Genomic DNA, 18535 nt, shown 5'->3' on the forward strand with positions numbered 1-18535 from the left:
ACAGGAGGAAGATTTGGAGAGTACCATGTGCTGGCTGGGTACACAGCTCAGGGACACCACTAGCATTTATGAGCATCACAAAAACATTTCCTTTTCTAACAGTGGATACTGTATATCAGTGCATCCCATTTGAGCATCAGCCCTTCTCAATATCCTTGAGCCATGAAACCATAGAAGCTATCACTTTAAAAGTGTCTCCCTTCAGTTTCCACACTGCTTCTTGCAAACCTGCATATTTGAGCTCAAAAGGAGGTTGGTACAACTCAGTTGGACTGAGACAATATAACGCCCAAGGCAAGTTCCAAGAATAAAATGTGCATATAAAATTACCTCTGGCAATATAATTTCAAAAGACTGTAGGATCACTTTTTGCATCCCTAATATTTTTTTTTACAATTATACATACTTATGGAGGATAGTATGGTGATTCCACAAAGGTATACAGTGTACAGTGATAAAACAGAATAATTTATATTTCTTTTTCCTTGATGATTTATCTTCTAAGTTTAGAACCTTGAAACAATTCTTTGCTAGGTTTTCATAAATTCTTGTAACTTATAATTAACCCACATTACTTAAAACACTGGAGCCTATTCCTATTCCTTAACTTCGTGCCCACGGATTGCCCATTTCTGCATGTTGTTCTTACTTTGTACCTTCTAAAGAACAGACTTTCATGGTTCTCTCTGTAGATCACCTGAGGCAACAGAGTGCAGGCTTGCACTGCACTGAGGTGGCTAGATCTCTGTGGAATTGTCCATCTCTGGCACATGAAGGAAAGATTGTGAACTCAGAACCCTACTGCTGAGGGACACCTTCTGGCATTTGCCTTCTCAAGGACAGATGGAATTCTTTGTGATGTTGAGACAAATAACATCTAACAAGATTTTAGTTTGTTTCATTTTTTTTTTTTTCGAGACAGGGTTTCTCTGTGGCTTTGGAGCCTGTCCTGGAACTAGCTCTGTAGTTGGCTAGCAAACTGAGGAGTGAAAGTAGGGGTCCCTTTGCCTCCTGTACTCTACTCCACTGCCTAATTTTCAGGAATCATGTATTCCTTTTATTTCGACTTTCGACTGGCATTTTTAACACTGACGTTTAAATCTCAGAGACTCTGAGAATAGTTTTTTTTGTCTAAAAGAGTTCTGTTTGAAAAACAAACAAACACAAACAACAAAGGAAGAGTGACCTCTAAGCTGTTAAGAGGTGGGAGATCTCAAAGACAGAGGTAACTAAGTTCACTGGAACCCTCCTGTGACTTCTCAGCAGTCAGTCAAGTCCAGGCAGTAACCACAAGCACTGGAACCCTCCAGTGGCTTCTCAGGAGTCAGTCCAATCCAGCTCAGTAACCACGAGCACTGGACCCCTCCCAAGACTTCTCAGCAGTCAGTCTAATCCAGCACTGTTCTGTCTTTACTGTCACAGTCCTAAAAGTCAGATTCTCCTTTCCTTTTCCAGGAGCTAAATTGTGTGGATTCTGGAATGAACAAATTATCCATTTTAAGAAGCACAAAGCTTGGGAAAAACCAGTACCACGGAGAAATGGACAGTCAGTTGGATGTCCTATGATCTACCCTGTTCATGCATGGTTGACAAGAACATTATACAGTAAAAGATGCTTTAATTCCTAAAGGATTGGGGGCCTGGATTTCTGCTCTCAGCCCTGCCACATCCTGGCTATGTGGCATGGAGCGACCTGGGGCTCTATTCAAGCTTTGGATTTTGTTTCTTAACCATTCCCCCTGTGACTTGGATCCAGGAAGAATCCTACCATGCTATCTGAGGACAGGATAGAGGTCTGTCTTCCACATTTCTGTCCTAGGTCTAATACAGTATCTGTCCCATTGGAACCAATTTAAAGAGAGATGAAGTGAGTAACATCAATATCAAGCAGGTAGCAGGGGGGCATTGACTGCAAATCTGAGGCTTCCTGTGTTTTAACTCACTAAAGCCTCCCAGCCCCTCTTCAAAGCAGAATACTTGCAGCCATACCATCTGGTGGGAAAGGAGTGTGTAACTTGGCTAGGTTCACAGAAGTGGCGATACTGCAATATCAACTCTGTTTCTACTGTGGTACTTACTGACAAATGGCATGCTTTAAGTGCAGACTCCATTACAATGTACTATCTCCATTCTAGGGGGAGCAGAAGAGGGGGGAGGAGGGGGCAAGGAAGGACATCGTGAGAAGAAGAAAGCAAACAAGACTAATAGTGGTGACCTGTTTTTTCCCTCTTAAAGATGCTTTCTGTTTTCCACCTGAAGTTTGCTGGAGAGTATGTTGGGGTGTGGGCTATGTCATTAAGCCAGAGGAAAGTGAAAACTGTTTTCCTCACACTGGAACATTCCCAGCTGGACAAAAAAAAAGGTGTTAGCTTAGGTATCACACTCTAAGATGTGAAAAATGATAATCTCCGTCCGGAAGACAGCCCCCGAATGGTGAAAGGTCTAACTTGGGTTTCACTGGGAAAGGCTAAAGCGGATGATTTACAGAGGCAATGGGCATTTTCTATTTTTCTTTTGTCAGAATTCCCTATGTATTTCTGGGAGAAAGAAAATCTTTATAGACAAGAGGGACAAAAACAGTTTTCAAGACCCACAGAAGAAAAAACAAAACCTAAGAAGAATGTGCAGAATTGGGCCATAGTTTCAGCAGTGAGAAGACTGTCAAGGCAGGCAGTTAAGAAACACTCAGAGATAGGGGCCAGTGAACCCTGATGTCCTCAAAAGTCCAGTTATTGACTCTTTAGTTCTGTCATTAAAGAAGAACCAAAAGAGATGGAGTATGTTAACAGAGCAGAGATAAGTCTAAGATTCACAATGCTTGATTTGGGAAGACCCTGCTCATGCCCCCAAGCCCTGCACCTCTCTCCGTGCCCCAGAATTCCCCAGGAAAGACAGAATGCTAAAGGGGCTCACCTTTCTTCTCAAAGTCCACTTTCTCTTCTCCCGCCCGGCCCAAGCTGTCCAGGGCATGGGTCATCTGGCTGCTGAATTCATCCTCACGCGAAACATGGTTGGTCCGCCTGGGTGGGTCCTCCTCCTCTTCATAGTCGTAGTCATCCAGGATGGGGGTCTCCCGGATGGGTACACCAATGACTGAGTTGTGTGCCTGAAGCCTGGAGGAACGGAAGCTCTCCCTGGCCTGGGGGCCCAGCAGCACTGACGGGATATAGTGAATCTCATGAGTGGCTTCCGTGCTTGCGCTCTTCTGGGGGATGCGCCGGCGCTTCTGCCAGCGCCGCTGGGCATATAGTGCCACCGTGAACACCAGCAACAGGAGCAACAGTGCAATGAGTCCACCCTGGAGGAGGAAGAAAGAAGAGCACAGATATGCGCCATTGGTTTGTTGTTTGTAGGGCAGACTGCTTTCCTATCTGTCTCACTTAGCCTGGGGTCTACGGATTACAAAAATTGTGGTTTTATAGCTAGAGAGACACTACTTCCTAGGCCAGCTTTTGGTTTTTTTTTTGTTTGTTTGTTTGTTTTGTTTTTTTGTCAACAAACCATGAGGCTTTAAGGAAACAGTTTGACTTCTCCATTCTTTCATTCCTCAGTCATTAAGAATGAGTAAGAGTCTTACTCATCCTTCTTTATAAGTTTGATATGAAGAGAAAGGACATTGCTAATAGCCATGTTAGAACCATCTTGCTTGTTAAATGCAGGTGGCTGCCTTCCTCTTCTTCCTACCAGCTAAGCAGCCCCAGGATAATCCATTAAACTCTCTCAGCCTTATTTTATTATCTACAAAATGAGTTCCCCAAGGGCTTAAGCAGTAGTAACATTCCATATACCCTATTACAACCTTAAGACAGTATTAGATTGCATTATCAAATCCAAACATTTTTACAGTTTATATTGTGTTCACTTTTCAGTTCTTTAGTCTTTGATTTTTCAAGAAGGGGCCCGGGACAAAGTTGGTGTTTAAAAATGTAGTAGAACGAGTGAATAAACAGGGGAATGAAAGCAAAGCTTTGTAAGGTTCCTTTACTCAGAAACTTAAAGAAAACTGATGTTAATTCTTTAACCTCCCACCTCTGCAGATGATACATTACTGAGCAATATGGCGCCATGTGTACATGTGTAACTAAACTGACCTGTAAATTTCATGAAATGATCTGGTCTAAGAGTTCCTAAGGGGAAACTCTTCATATGCATTATCTCCCTGGTCCAGGCCAACGGTGGACAGTAGGCATCTTAGAGTCTCCCCTAGTCTCCATAATGCCAGAAAAACCTGCACTGGAATTATCGCTCTTTCCTCCCTTTGTATCATGTTCCACACTTTGGAGACGAGGTGGCACTCTGTTCAGTTCTGCTGGTGGGATACCACACAGGGAGAGGGGCACCCTGGTTATATGTGAAGGGAGCACAGTGTGGAAATGGGATTGGAACATTATGCTTACTAATTAATTTTGTGTCTTAATTCTAAAGATTATATTCTTTTCATTTCATTCAAGCAGTTAGACCATAATCTGACTGCAGGCACAACCAAGTCCTGGTCACTATAGCTTGTCCCCAAGGAATCAGAAATTAACCTTGAACACAGCATCTTGAGGGAGGGTGACTGCAGTGGATACTATTAAGACATATTACTGTCTTTTCACTAACGTGGTCCTGACATCCTGCTGACTACACACACGATTAAACTATAATTTTCTTTTATAAAAGATCCAAAAACTCACTATAGTGAAAGATGTATCATCTCCCAAAGGGGCTGGGGCTCAAATGTAGCTAGGTATAAGTTTGGGATGGGAGCACTGGAAGAAAACTGAAATTGTGTCTTGACATTGGCAGTGATCTACATTAAGGTGTCAAGGAATATTTCCCTAGATATCAGAAGTTAGCAACCAATAAGACAAATTAAACACATCTCCATCACATATGTTTATGTAGATATGCATATGTATAATTTTTCAGTATGTGTGAAATGTGTGAGTCAAAAGCTTCTTTGTAAAGGAGATGAGTTGAGAGCTGACGGGTGTAGAGAACTCACCAGAAACTGGCAGATGGTAAGCAAGAGATATAAATGTTCTCAGTCAGGCAACTAAAGGGTTGGAGGTCAAAATGTAAAGTGTGGGAAAATGCTCACTACCTACTGGAGGACTGTGCATTAGCATAGGGACCGTGGGAGACCACTGCTATACCATTGTCTCATTTGGACAATCTCGTGAATGGAAGATGAGTATCTCAGCGGGGAGCAATAGAGTGCTGAGTCACCAGCAATGGCTAAGGATGCTATACACACACCAAGGGAGCCGCATTCCCACTCCAGCTTCTTTCACCAAGGACAAGCAGAGAAAAAGGAAAAGCAATTGATGTATTAGCTGGGGCATCCAGGTCCTGAGCACACAGCAGGAGCAAACCCAGCCCCTGATGACTGGAAAATCCTTCAGAGTAAAGCAGGAACCATGGAGAGAGGGAGAGATGAGGTGCCGAGGACTGTGGATGTTCATAAAGCAAGTCAAGAAGAGGCCAAGGCTCAGGGCTGGTGCACTGAGCCCATTTGGTCTCAGGGACAACCAGATCCCAAATCTACTTTAAAGAGGGAACATCTTGGGTCTTTTTTAAAGATAAATAAGGATGGATGATGGCTGAAAATCCCAGGAAAACACAGCAGTCTATTAGTAGCATCTTTGCGTGAGTCTGAAAGTGCGCAAGTGAGGACAAAGGTATTTGATTTACTTCTTTATGGGTCTGGGAACTTCACTGTGCTCTGAGTGTGAGAGGAGGGAAGAGATAAAAGAGAAAAGGTGGATCCCCCAACCACCCTTCTCTTCTGGAATCTTCCTTCCTCAGGTATCTCTCTGCAGGATCATACTACTTTTTCTATTTAGTTTCTGAAAATGGGCCACAGATTCCCCAGCAGAGGTAAGCCAGGATGAGGGCATAGACGGGTGCGATGTGAAAATGCTGTGTCCTGGACTTGTGATGCTCTGATTCCCTGCTTGCTGATGGCCGTGACAAGTCTCCAATAGGCTCCTTTGCAAATGATTATTCTTACTGTAAAGAATTGTGCTAAAAATTTAAAAAGACAAGACGCGATGTGAGTAAAAGGTCTCCACCACAGAAAGAAGCCTCCTTCAATTAGTTTCTCTATTCCTCTACTTTAGCCAGTCACAGGATAACATCCAGCCTGGCACTCGGTAACCTTCATGACCGGGCTTCTGCTTCCTTCACACGCTTCCATTCTCGGCAAGACTTACCCGTCCTGCCTGGAATCACTAACCCTAGAGCAAACTGACTGGTTAACCTGTCCCCATAATATGATGATCCCTTATGCGAACTCACTGACCCTCCACCTAAAGTGCAGTGAATTAGGTACCCCGAGGAACATGCCCTCACAGAATCTTAAGAGGTGACTTAACTTGGTAATTGGAACTTTGTAGATGTGATTCCTTAAGATGAGAGCATATGAGATTAGAAAGGACCCTAAACAAAATGGCTTCTGTCTTTTTAGGACGAGAGAATATAGAGGCAGGAACCCATAAAAAGAAGGTAAGGTGAACACAGAGCCAGAGGTTAGAGTGACCTAGTTACAAACAAACAAAGGTCCATGGGCCTTCATTCACAATCTGGAGCAGCCTCTCCAGCAGAGATTCCAGAATCAGTGACATTGATGACGTTTGCTTGAGCTATGAGAGAGTGGCTTTATTTGGTTCTAAACCACCTAGCTTATGATAGTTGATTGTAGGAGCAGCAGGAAGATGACGTGCTCATTATGAGCCCCAGTTTTTCAGTTTAGAGATTATGTCTTCTGAGGACATCTCATTGACTCTATATCACCGTGAATAAACACTTGATAAAGCAAGGAAAGGAAGAGGAAATATTTATTTTGCTGATAGTTTCGGTCCATTATATATTGTGGCATTAGAGAAGAGACAGAGAGAATGCAGAATCTCTTCTTTGCCCCTTCTTTTATTCTATCTAACCCATGGGATAGTGCTACAACATTTTAGATGAGTCAGAAACACACTCACAAATACATATAGAGATGTGTTGTATACACACATTCTCAGACTCATCATTCTGTGATTCACACGAACCATCACAGGATCTTTGCCTCTTCCTTCCTCTCAGTCTTTGAGGGCTACCATTTATCTGACTATACTGCTGCCAGCGGATCATCTGCCTGCCTGACCAGCTTTCCAGTCCAGGTTCTGAACTGCTGTTTGCTAGTATTTGGTGCATTGCCGGTACAGAAATTGCAAGAAACACACAGGTGCCTAAAAACCTCACTGACACATCAGAAAAATGCAAATACAAGACCCTGTCATTAGCTCCAACCACAGCAGGCACGGAGCTCCTGGTGATAATCTGTATGACCCCTGAGCAGCTTTGCTTTTTCTCTGAGTGCCTTCTCTGAGTTTGCTTACACAAACAATATTAACACTCATAAATTGCTGAGTCTAAAAGCCGGCACTACCAACAGAGAACTCAGAGAAGGCAGAGTTAGTATGCTTTCAGCCTGGCTTCGTTTTCATCTACTTTCCGTGTTAAAATATCCAGACATGGCAGAAGAAGCAAGAGAAAGGAAAGACGAAGATACTGCGGAAAACGCTTTATTTGACAATGTGTCATTCGGAAACTGATTATTTCTGTCTCCAGCCTTTTTAATATTCCCTCACAATGGCCAAGCCGCCAGGGGATTTTGTATTCTAAGACTGGATTTATAATGCTCTGTTCAGCAGTGATAAGAGCATGGGCCTTTAATCCTCAGGGCTGTGAACATGCATATTCTCCCAAGTAATGGCCTTCCCTTCTTGCCGCTTGTTTCTGGTCCCTGGCAGCCAGCCCCATTATAGCTTTGGGCAGGTGACCCAGAGGATGTTCTTTTTGGCCAGATGCCTAGTGACAAAGTTAGTTTGGTAGCATGGCACAGACCTCCAGCTTGTCTGAGAAGTCCCTTTGGGGCTTCAGTCTATGCATAAGCTGTGAGGACTCTAAGAAAGTAATCTGATCCCTTTGTGGTGCAGATAAGAAACGTGTTTCTATCACTGGAAAAAAAAAAATGAAAGTGATTTGGCCAAGATCACAGCATGTCCACAAAGGTTTCAAAGACAGTTTATGGTTAGTATCCACCAAAGCTGCTAAGAAGCTTGTCAATCAGGAAAATTTGCTTAATGAAAGAGGTCCTATGACCTTCCATTTTCCTCCAGTTTGTGTTATCTTTCATTGTGATCCTTTTAATGAATGTCGAGTGATCTTGGCTGTAACTCTCAAACCATTTTCCTACCACAATGAATGCTGAGCTAGACAGAGATAGAGTTCATCCCTCATTGACTCAGTTGGGAGTCTGGTGGTATGGAGTTCAAGTGCTTGTCACACAGGTCTCTATCTTTATGAGTAACCTAGTCTCCAATGTACACTTTCAAGATACTCATAAGGACACAGTACAGTTTAATTTTGCTATAGGCTGGTAAAAAGATGTTGTGATCTGCAGAATGATCACATTGGGTGTAGCAGGGAGACAGAAATCAAGGAGACCACCAAGGTTTCTGATGGCAAGTTTAAACAGTACTTTTTATATGGGACAAATTTGTGCTCCTGGAGTTATTTGGAAAAGGGATAACTGTGGTTTTCTCAGCTGGGGTAGGTATAGGGTTGCTGTTATCATCTAGTGAGGAATGAGCAGAGGCGAGAAAAATGAACTAAATGTACAGGAAAGCCATGTAAAAAATCAACTGGTTCAAAGTACATGGGTAACTGATACCAGCAACTGAGAGCCCCAGGTCTAAGAGCGATTGTGAAAACTGAAACTAAGGCAGTAGAGGTGGGCAGTCAACTATTTAACAACTGTGGTTGATATAAGACCTATATAACAGAATAGAAAGATTGATAGGCAGGACGAGGAAAGAAGAAAGTACCAATGATGACAATGAGGTCTGGATTCTGTCATTGGGCCAGAGAACGACCTAAGTATTAAAGACTTCCTGAATAATATACCCTTGGTTATACAAGATCTTAGCCCATAATGGAATAAAAGATGTGTTTATGCATAAACAATCAATTAGCTAAAAGAAGATAAATGCACATTAAAAGATAAGGTGTTGCATAAAGCTACTTATACAAATTCACATCTGTAACTACATACCCACACCCTTCTGCATGTATATAATTAGTTACATTTATCTACATTTATTTCTTTGCCTCTAGGGATATAATGGTTGACCTGTTTAAGAAGGCCTCATTAAAGAAAATAAAATGTATTTTCTTTTAAACAAGTCACCGATTTATCATGTATGTCTTAGATGCATATTTCATTTCCCAAGACAACGCCAAAGGGGGAAAAGGCAGAAACACTGTTTTTCTTTGAATGTATTCCTTTTCCACCTACCGCCTTCCAGTTTAAGAATACTTAGCCATCTTTTGGTCACATCGGAAAAGGAGCTAAATATTCACACATCTGAATCCTGTAGCAATGTATCCGAAGGAGAGCCAGTGAACACTCAAGCCTGAAGTCCCGACCAGGAGCCAGGCAGGCTTAGCTGGGACCATGGCTCTATTGTGGTTAACTCACCTACGTTTCCTCCTTTCTCATCTGCAAGCAGGGTTACTAACATGTAACTGAGGAGACATGTGGAGAACTCAATGAAATATTGTTATACATCACCACATTCAACACAATGAGCTGCATTTGACAGAACTAAGGAGATGTAACATTCCTATTGTTGAGTACAAACCTTATTTCCCTTAAAAACATCAAGCATTATGAGGTCATTTTTTTTTGCCATACCCAGTGGTATGAGATAGTCTTGATGATGTAGCTGCATGCTATTCTGCCTCCAGGCTGTGAGGCATGCCCATGTCTCCTCTTTGGAGTGAGAAGGTAAAACTGCATGCTTTTAGAAATATTCTCGCTACCTCTGTATTAATTGGTATATTTTCAGATAGAACCACACAGGCTGGTCTGGAACTTGCTTCTTAGTCCAAGTAGGCTTTGAATGTGAGATCTTCCTGCTTCTGCCTGTCCAATGTTGGGATTATAGGTGTGTATCAGCAACACTAGCCCAAATGGCCGACTGCAGTCATCCTTGCTAGATGATATTCTAGAAGATTAGAAAGCCAAAATTGGTCTTGGAGATCTTGGGACAGATGGAAAATCTCTAGGCTTTTCTTTTGCCTCTTGGCCTGGCACCGCAAATCTGGTAAAGGCGCTGTAGCAGTTACACAACTTGCTTCTGCATTCCTGATCAAACTGATCCTCTAACTAAAGTGCCCTCACCTGATTGTATTATTTAGTCCTTTAAGGCTTAACTCCAGAGTCACAGATTCTCTAAAACATACTTTCCCCGGCTGGGTCAAGTGCCCACTTGCTCTCCCCACTGACTCATGCCTGTCTAGAACAGAGCATGGGAAACTGTAGTGCAGCTTGCATACAGCTTGCTCCCTTAACCAGAGCCTTAATCAGCTATATATTTCTCAGGATGTGTTCCAGGGTCTGACAGTGAGTAGGTGTCATTATGCACCTACTTTATGTCTATTCTGAGACTCAATGAATGGAAGGGCCAGGTTTTATTTTATTTTATTTTTTTCAGAATGAGTGTGAATGGCTCATGGCACCTAGTAGGTCGTTGAAAGAATGAATGAATGCGTCCATTATGAATGCCTCTCTGAGGCTAGATGGCTGAAGTACACCTACAACTGTCTGGCAATTCTCCATCTGTAAGTAACAGAGAGCAGAGGATAATTCACACAGGCCATTTAACATAAATCAGTACCCCACTCCATATCCTTAGGTGGCCCCTCAAGCTCTGCGTCAGATCCCACTTGCAAGGATGAATAATGGGGAGGGTAGGAGACTGAGAAGGATTCATTCTCTTCTCATTCTTTTAGTACTGAGACAAACAGATGGAGACCGGGGTCAGGGAGGGGCTCTGCCCAAATTCCTAGGTCTGGTCATTCTTCGCACTGCTAAAGCACATCTGGAAACAGACAGAGTCCAGTTCACTTTGTCTCAACCTTGTTTGTCACATTTCCAGTGTTGTGACCTTAGGAAAGGCTATGATTTTTCCCAGCTCTAACTTGGGAATAGTGACACTCACCCAAATGAGTTGTGGGAGAGATTAGACAAAATGACACGATGTTTTCCATTTTGAAATAAGATCACACAACGTTGCCTAACTCCCATCTGGAACTAACCGCGTGTTACCCATGCTGGCCTCACGCTCACACTCCTCCTGTTCAAGGTCTTAATTGTAACACCTTGCTGCTATATCCCAACCCTGTGCCAACTCTTTGCCTGGATTTAGAAATGCATGGATTTGCCCTTGAAAAAGTTGCAGTTGTTTGGGGGAATAGATATGCAAGAAGATAATTACTACCGTACACAGTTGGATAAAATCTATGCCGGGGGAAACAGTGAGGAGCAAAGAGTTTCACACAGCTTCCAGTGCAAATCATAGAGGGAGTAGGAATAAAATACACTTCCCTGGAACTCCAATTAAAGACAAATTAAAAGGGAGGAGAGCTACCCATTCAATCAAGTATATTCCCACCCAAAGCAGGACTGAATTACTAGAGAGCCCACTGAGAACACAGGAGGCAACAGTTGTAGTGTCCTCACTGTCATTTACCAATTGGAAAGCCCTGGGTAGTCAATGCATTTTCTGGAGCCTCTGCTCTTTCATTTGAAAGCGAAAGACAATAGTCTCCACTGAATGATAGCATTGTGAAGATTAATCGCACAACTGCACAAAGAGGATCTAACACACCAGTGCTCACAGAATGATGGTGTCATGAATTCTGGCTTAGAAAATATGCGCTGAAGAAGGAATCAGAAACCCTAGTCTGCCCCTTGTCCCTTATAAACTAAAGAAGCCAACAAAGAATCCACACCTCATATTCATGATGGTTTAGGAAACATAAACTCGACGGCCGCAGCAGCCAAATAGGTTAGGCATCCTTAACTTCATTTAGCAATTGAGGATACTAAGCCTCCAACAGGGCACTCTGCCCGAGGTTGCAGGCTTGGTTACTGTCAGAGCACACATTTGCTTTTAGAGTCCAAATCCATGCGCTGTTACCATCCTGGAATTGTCACCATCAGAGAGGAGATGCTGAGAAGGGGGTGATGAGAATAACCTTCATCCTTCATCTCAGTGCAGGCTCCCAAATCTACAAAGAGATTACCACCCCTATGCCAACCGTCAGCACTACGCCAACTATAGAGATTCCTGAAGTAGCACTGTAGTCTAGAACTCTAAGTCAAGGCATGGAAAGTAAGTTTCCTATAGGCAAGGTCTTTAAAAATCATAATAGAGAAACGAAGGCTTGGTATGGCCCCAAGGCAGGGGAGGAACCTGCAACTGGGACTCTGTTCATGAGCCTTTTCTTCTCACTGTAGCCCGTTCTAATAGAGCCCTCACCTTCACTCAATTCCAAGACTTGTCTCCCTTGTCTTCAATTGGCTTCCATTATCCCACTATTTTTCCTTGCTAATGTGTTCAATGTTTTGTGCCCTAATAGGAATAAAATTTTGATTATTAATAAATGGCAATGATTTATTTTCTTCTTAAGAAAGAAGAATAACTCTTAGTACACTGTTGGCTTTTAACAAATAATTGTGGCTATTTATGAAAGATGAATGAATGAATGAATGAATGAATGAATGAATGAATGAATAGGATGGTTCTCTAAGTAGCGTTAGCTCCTTGAGCCCAGGGATGTTCCTAAACTATTTCAGAATCCTATGCTCAGCCAGAGACCAGACATATTTAAAGAATGAAGAAATTAATGCTTTTAATCCCCTATTGATTTTTGGGAAAGGAATGCATGCTATAGGAATTATTAGGAGGCAAACATATTAACATATAGCTAGTCTCTGATGTTTGAGAAAAGGAAACAAAACTTGGTCCAAACTCCAGACTTTACAAACTACTGCAGCTCCTGCATATGTATGGAAATACTGGAGCACTCCATGAAAGAGGCCAGCCAGTATGTAACTCAAAAGCACTGAATTTGGGTCTAAATCCAAGCTGATGGGCTATAAAGCTCTGGACCAGCCTCTGTATTTTAAGCCTTGCCGTTGCCACCTTCTTTTCCTCCCTAGTTTTTGGTATGCATGCAAATTCATATGTGCAGGTAGATGCTAGAGGGTGACACTCAGAATCATCTTTTTATATTTTATTTTATTTTTTTATTAAAAATTTCTGCCTCTTCCCTGCCTCCCTTTTCCCTCCCCCTCCCCCCATTCCTCCCCTTCACTCCCCTCCTCCTCCCTCTCCAAGGTCAGCTGGACTGGGACTGAAAAAGCATGGGATAAAACCGGACTCTCTGAACATGGCGGACAATGAGGGCTGCTGAGAAGCCAAGGACAATGGCACTGGGTTTTGATCCTACTGCATGTACTGGCTTTGTGGGAACCTAGCCTGTTTGGATGCTCACCTTCCTAGACCTGGATGGAGTGGGGAGGACCTTGGACTTCCCACAGGGCAGGGAACTCAGAATCAACTTATATATTGAGGCAGGGTCACTTGAACACAGAGCACACTAATTAAGCGAACAGACACAGCCCTTTGTTCTAAGGATGCCATGTCTCTGACCTCTGGGTGTTGAGGTTCGGTGTGGGCTGCACCCACCTGTCATCTAGGTGATACCCACCTGTCATCTAGGTGAATGATAGGAAACTAAACTCCAGTCCTCAAGGGCTCTGCTTGTTGGGCCCTTGCTCCAGGCCTGCCACCTTGATTTTCTTTGTAAGGAATCCCCTGCCTCTGATTTTGCTCATAAAATAACTATATGCTGCAGAACGATTTGTATACAATGCCGAGTACAGAAACTGTCATGAAAGGAAGAGGACTCTAAACAGCACCACTCACTAACTCTGGCAGAGATAACTGCAACCACCACAGCAATGCCACATATCTGGAGGATTGCCACTGCATCCAGTGCTTCCGTCATCTTCCACCAAGCTTCTTCAAAACCTATTACCCGTCACACAACAGGAGTCTTTTCAGAGGTGCACTTTTCCTGCCATTTTTTGGCCATTGGTGATGGAACTGTCAATTGTCATAAAGACCTTAGGATCTCCCCCACTGAGACTGATCAGGAAATCCCCAGGACTGTGAATTATCAGGGGCAGGGAGTCAAACATGAGATGCCCAGGAATAATAAGGAATAGGAAGACAACAGACTCAATAGGAGGCCAGTGTGTACACTGACAGGAGCAGGGGCAAAAGTTGCCCCCATTCCCAATGGGAGGGTGGGGATGCTTCACTCTTTCCTCCGCACCTTCCTGATTTGAACTCCCAACTTAAAGCAAAACAGAGCAAACAAAAAACAAACAAAACAGAGCTCACAATATTGGGAACCTAAAGTTAGCAAAGATAATTGTCCCCCTACGTACTGCTTTACTCTTGTGTGGGTGGTGTATGCGTGCATACACATATGTGTGTACAGGTCTATGTGCCTGCATCCACAAAGGCCAGAGGTCAACACCAACTATATTAATATGCACCTTATCTTTTGAGACAGGTTCTCCAGGTGAATATGCAGTTTAATGATTGATTAGAAGTGAGTGGCCAGAGAGAGCCTCAGGGCTCTCCAGTCTCTGGCCCTCAGCACCATCATGCCCAACTTTGTAATTGAGTGTTGGGGATCTGAATTTAGGTAATGATGTTCCCACAGAAAGTTTATTATACAATGAGTTCTCTCTCCAGGCCTGATTTTACTACTGCCAATAATTTTACACTTCATGTCACTCTTCCCCTTGACAGTAGAACTCAATCCTCGGGGTAAACCAGTGGACCATGCTCTTTCTACTGATTAAGGGGATCTACCAACTGTTATATTGATCAAAATCTAAATCAATATCCCCTAGATTATGGCAGCAGCATTCAATTTATGTGTCCATCTTCATTTCACTCTTTCCTGTGTCTCTTTGCATTTCTCTTTTTAAAATGATAGTAGTCATGGATTCAAGTCCCACCTGGAGACTTGATAACTTCAAGTCAATTTCCTTCACCAGTGACATCTGAAAATGATTGCTTTCAATACTGAAGCTGGATGGATATGAATTCCTGGCAGTTTACTATCCACTTTGTTATAATGAGGAAATACTACTGCTTCGGTTCCATTATTCAAATCCAGCAGCCTCTGAAGAAATACATAATATTAAAACTAAAGAAATTCAACCAGGAAAGAAAATAACCAAGAGAGATAGAAATAAGGCCTCTTTTTGTTGTTTTTTTTTAAAATTCCTGGTGTCTGTGCCGAGCAGAAGATCAAATGGTACATGCATTGTAGGAAGAGAACATTTGGACTTAGGAGAATAAATTCCACAGAGAATGCTTAGGGCTCAAATGAAAGGAAATAGGCAAAAATATCTTTGTGCAGAAAGATTCACAGCGTGCATACAGTCCCTTCAATCTCCCTGAAAGATCTAGACATCCACAAACTGATTTAGTCCGAGGAATTTCCTGTTCTGTTTCTAACCTGCAGAACTCACACAGGAAGCATGGTCACCAGGTGGGTTTGACGTTGGTACTTTAGGCCTGACAAACCATGGCAGATGAGGAGCAGTCAAATTCAAATACCACCCATGACACTTTCTGAGCCAGTGCTCACAGGTAGGTTGATTTCGTCTCTGAATTTCATTCTTCTGCCTGTGAAAGTGCATCCAACAATCAATCTGATTTTCCAATTCGCCCAGGAAATTAGGTAAGGTTAATGATTTCCTGCATGAGGTTATCCAGATACAGTGGATGAATATTCATCTGCACTGATTTAAGACCCCAAATGGGATCTTTTGAAAAGTTTGCAGAATAAGGAAAGGATAAGGTTTTCCTTGACATTGCAGATTTGGGGAGACTTTGAAAGGGGAGAGATAGAGTGGATGGAAATATGAGGTGAGCAGAAGGAAAAAGTAGGAAGAGAGGCACCCATCCTTTTGGTTTAGCCCCAATCCTTGGCAAACTACATTTAGGAGAACCTTTTTATTTTGGTCACAAATTATTCCTTGTTCTCTAGCCCTGTCCTGATGCTTCCCATTGAGGTTAGGGGCTCAAGGAAACAGAGAGGAAATGGAATGAGGACTTGGGCCTCTCTTTACTTCTTCTTTACAGTAGGAAGGGCTCTGACTAATACTTTGGTTTTAAAGAGAACAATGTCCACACGATAGGGTATCAAACATTTGGTACTTAGGTTAACTAGGAAAGAGCCTATCTGACATATTCCTTATCAGAGCTTTTCACATTAGCAAAGATTTAGGGGAGGAGGATACAGGAATTCTAAAAACCCAGTATCTATTAACTGCATCAATAGAATGTTCTCACTAAATTGCTGTTATTATTATTATACTCACACAAAAACCTTCCTAGGAAGGCTTTATTTCCTCCACCCATCTCCAAAAGCATCTACATTGTTTTCCCTTTTTTAATCAATATACTTTTCAAAATTTCACTGCAATGCAAACAGGTGCAGATCCCTCCCAGGTTTTTCTGTGTTTCAATTATTGTGTTAGAGGTGGGCACTTTTTTACTATAGCATCTGTCCCTAGCTCATGGAGGAATGCTATCACTATCTTTCCCACTTCTGTGTCTATGATTGGTTTGAGGAACTGTCCTTCCTTCTGTGCAGCAGAGCAAGCTGGGAGCCTCAGGAACAGCTGGTAACAGTGAGGAGGAACTGCTTCCAGTTCCTGTGGGACTTTCCATCCTTATTCAGAAGCAAAATGTCATAGAATAATACTGAACCTTGATCTATGCCAGGCTCAGGGAAGCTAGAACTGGGAAATGAATCCTTTTAATGAGATATTGGGAGAGTGACTCTTGTAGCCTACATTCCTCACCAATCAACTAGCAACAATAACTAACCATACCTGACTCTGGAGTGAATGGGAGAAATAGATTAGACGAAGCACATAAAAATATTGGAAAGTTACCAAGTATTATGTGCAGATGAGTGTGTAGCCAAACCCAACTACAACATACTCTCAAAACTATCACTATTTGTCCTGACTGATTTTATGTCAACTTGACACAAGCTAGAGTCATCAGATAGGAGGGAGTATTAATTGAGAAAATGTTTCCAAAAGATCAGACTGTAGACAAGCCTGTAGGGTGTTTTTAAAATTAATGATTGATGGGAGAAGTCCCAGGAATTGGAGGGGCCACCCCTTGGTTGGTAGTTCTTGGTTCTATAAGAGAGCAAGCAGGCTGAGCAAGTCAAGGGGAGCAAGCTGGGAAGCAGCACTCACTCCTCTGTGGCCTCTGCCTGAGCTCCTGTCACCAGATTCCTGCCCTGCTTGTGTCCCTGCCCTGATTTCTTTGATGATGAACTCTGAAAGCGTAATCCAAATAAACCTTTTCCTTTTCAACTAGCTTTGGTCATGTTATTTCATCACGGCTATAGTAATCCTAAGATATTACATTTCAGAGAAATAGCTAAGCCTCTTATTACTATCTGGGTAGAAGTTTCATGTGTATTGAAGGCTTGGTCCTCCATGGAATGTTCAACAGCGGGGTGTTTAGAAAGGGATGGAAGAAGGAGGACTCAGTCCTAATCACTAACATACTAATGGGTACAGAATCAAATGCACTCCAGTGTAGCGGTGGAAACAATGGAAGGCGAAGCCTGTTTGGAGGATGTGGACTCTGCAGTTTTATCTCTGAAGTTCTGTCTCACCAATGAGCTCTCCCTTCTTTCTGCTTTCTAGCTGTCTTGAAGTAAGATTTGCTCTGCTGCTGTCTATGCTTTGCTTCAGTTCAAGAAATAACAACAGGGCCAAGCAACGGTGAACTGAAACCTCTGAATCCATGAACCAAATAGCTGTTTCCTTCCTTCAGTTCTTTCTACATTTTTGAAGCAACATGAAAGACGATGAATGTACATGGGATAGAAATTTCAAGTCAACCTTAATTATCTAGTTGAAATGTTTTAATTTCGCTTACTTATGTAAATGTCTGAATAAGTAGCATGATTATTTAAAAAAAAAGAAAGAAAATATTCTAAGAGGAAAATGTCACTCAGAGTACAGTGACATCCACTGTGAGCAGTAGACACCGAGAGTGACCAAAGAAAACACCAATTTTGGGTTTTCCATACATTTTTACTCTGTGCTATGGAGGATCTATGTAGGTAACTGTAAGGATACTGATCTAAAGCCAACTTCTTGCATCACTGTTTCTGTATTTCCTACTACTGATGAAGTATACATTTGCTAATTTGTGATAATTAAATGCAGGTTTAATAGGCCTTCTCCATTATATATGGTTGTGTTTATCTGTCTTATGAAGAGGAGATACCTGGAAGTTCCTATTTGGACCAAGGACTCTGGGCTAAAAATGTTAATGTATCTTATCTCTGTGTAACAGGAGAGTGTCTTTGGAGCCTGGTGCATGCAAAAGGCTGGGGAGAGGATGGATGAGTTGGCAGAAAGCAAAAGGCTTATGCCAATCCCTCTATTTCACAGACCAAAGAAGGCCATAGAGGTACCCAGCTGCCTGCCACCAGTCTGAGGAGGGAGCCTGAGGCAGGCACAGATTGTGTTTGGTTTGGAGGGAACAAGTAATAACTCAGAAGAGACAGCACAGATGTGTTCGGG

The 18535-nt window shown here is 42.5% G+C and overlaps 1 protein-coding gene across 5 annotated transcripts in view; it reads right to left on the minus strand.

Annotated features, from left to right (window-relative positions):
* The window catches only part of Astn2 (astrotactin 2), a 997088-nt gene that overhangs the window by 776417 nt on the left and 202136 nt on the right, over window positions 1-18535 (minus strand). For all 5 annotated transcript variants that reach the window (XM_075947014.1, XM_075947013.1, XM_075947012.1 and 2 more), the window contains exon 3: window positions 2914-3298. In XM_075947014.1, the coding sequence (XP_075803129.1) occupies window positions 2914-3298 (385 nt within the window). The remainder of the gene's footprint in view (window positions 1-2913; window positions 3299-18535) is intronic.

This window comes from Microtus pennsylvanicus, chromosome 13 (assembly GCF_037038515.1).
Source record: "Microtus pennsylvanicus isolate mMicPen1 chromosome 13, mMicPen1.hap1, whole genome shotgun sequence".
Classification (NCBI taxonomy): Eukaryota; Metazoa; Chordata; class Mammalia; order Rodentia; family Cricetidae; genus Microtus; species Microtus pennsylvanicus.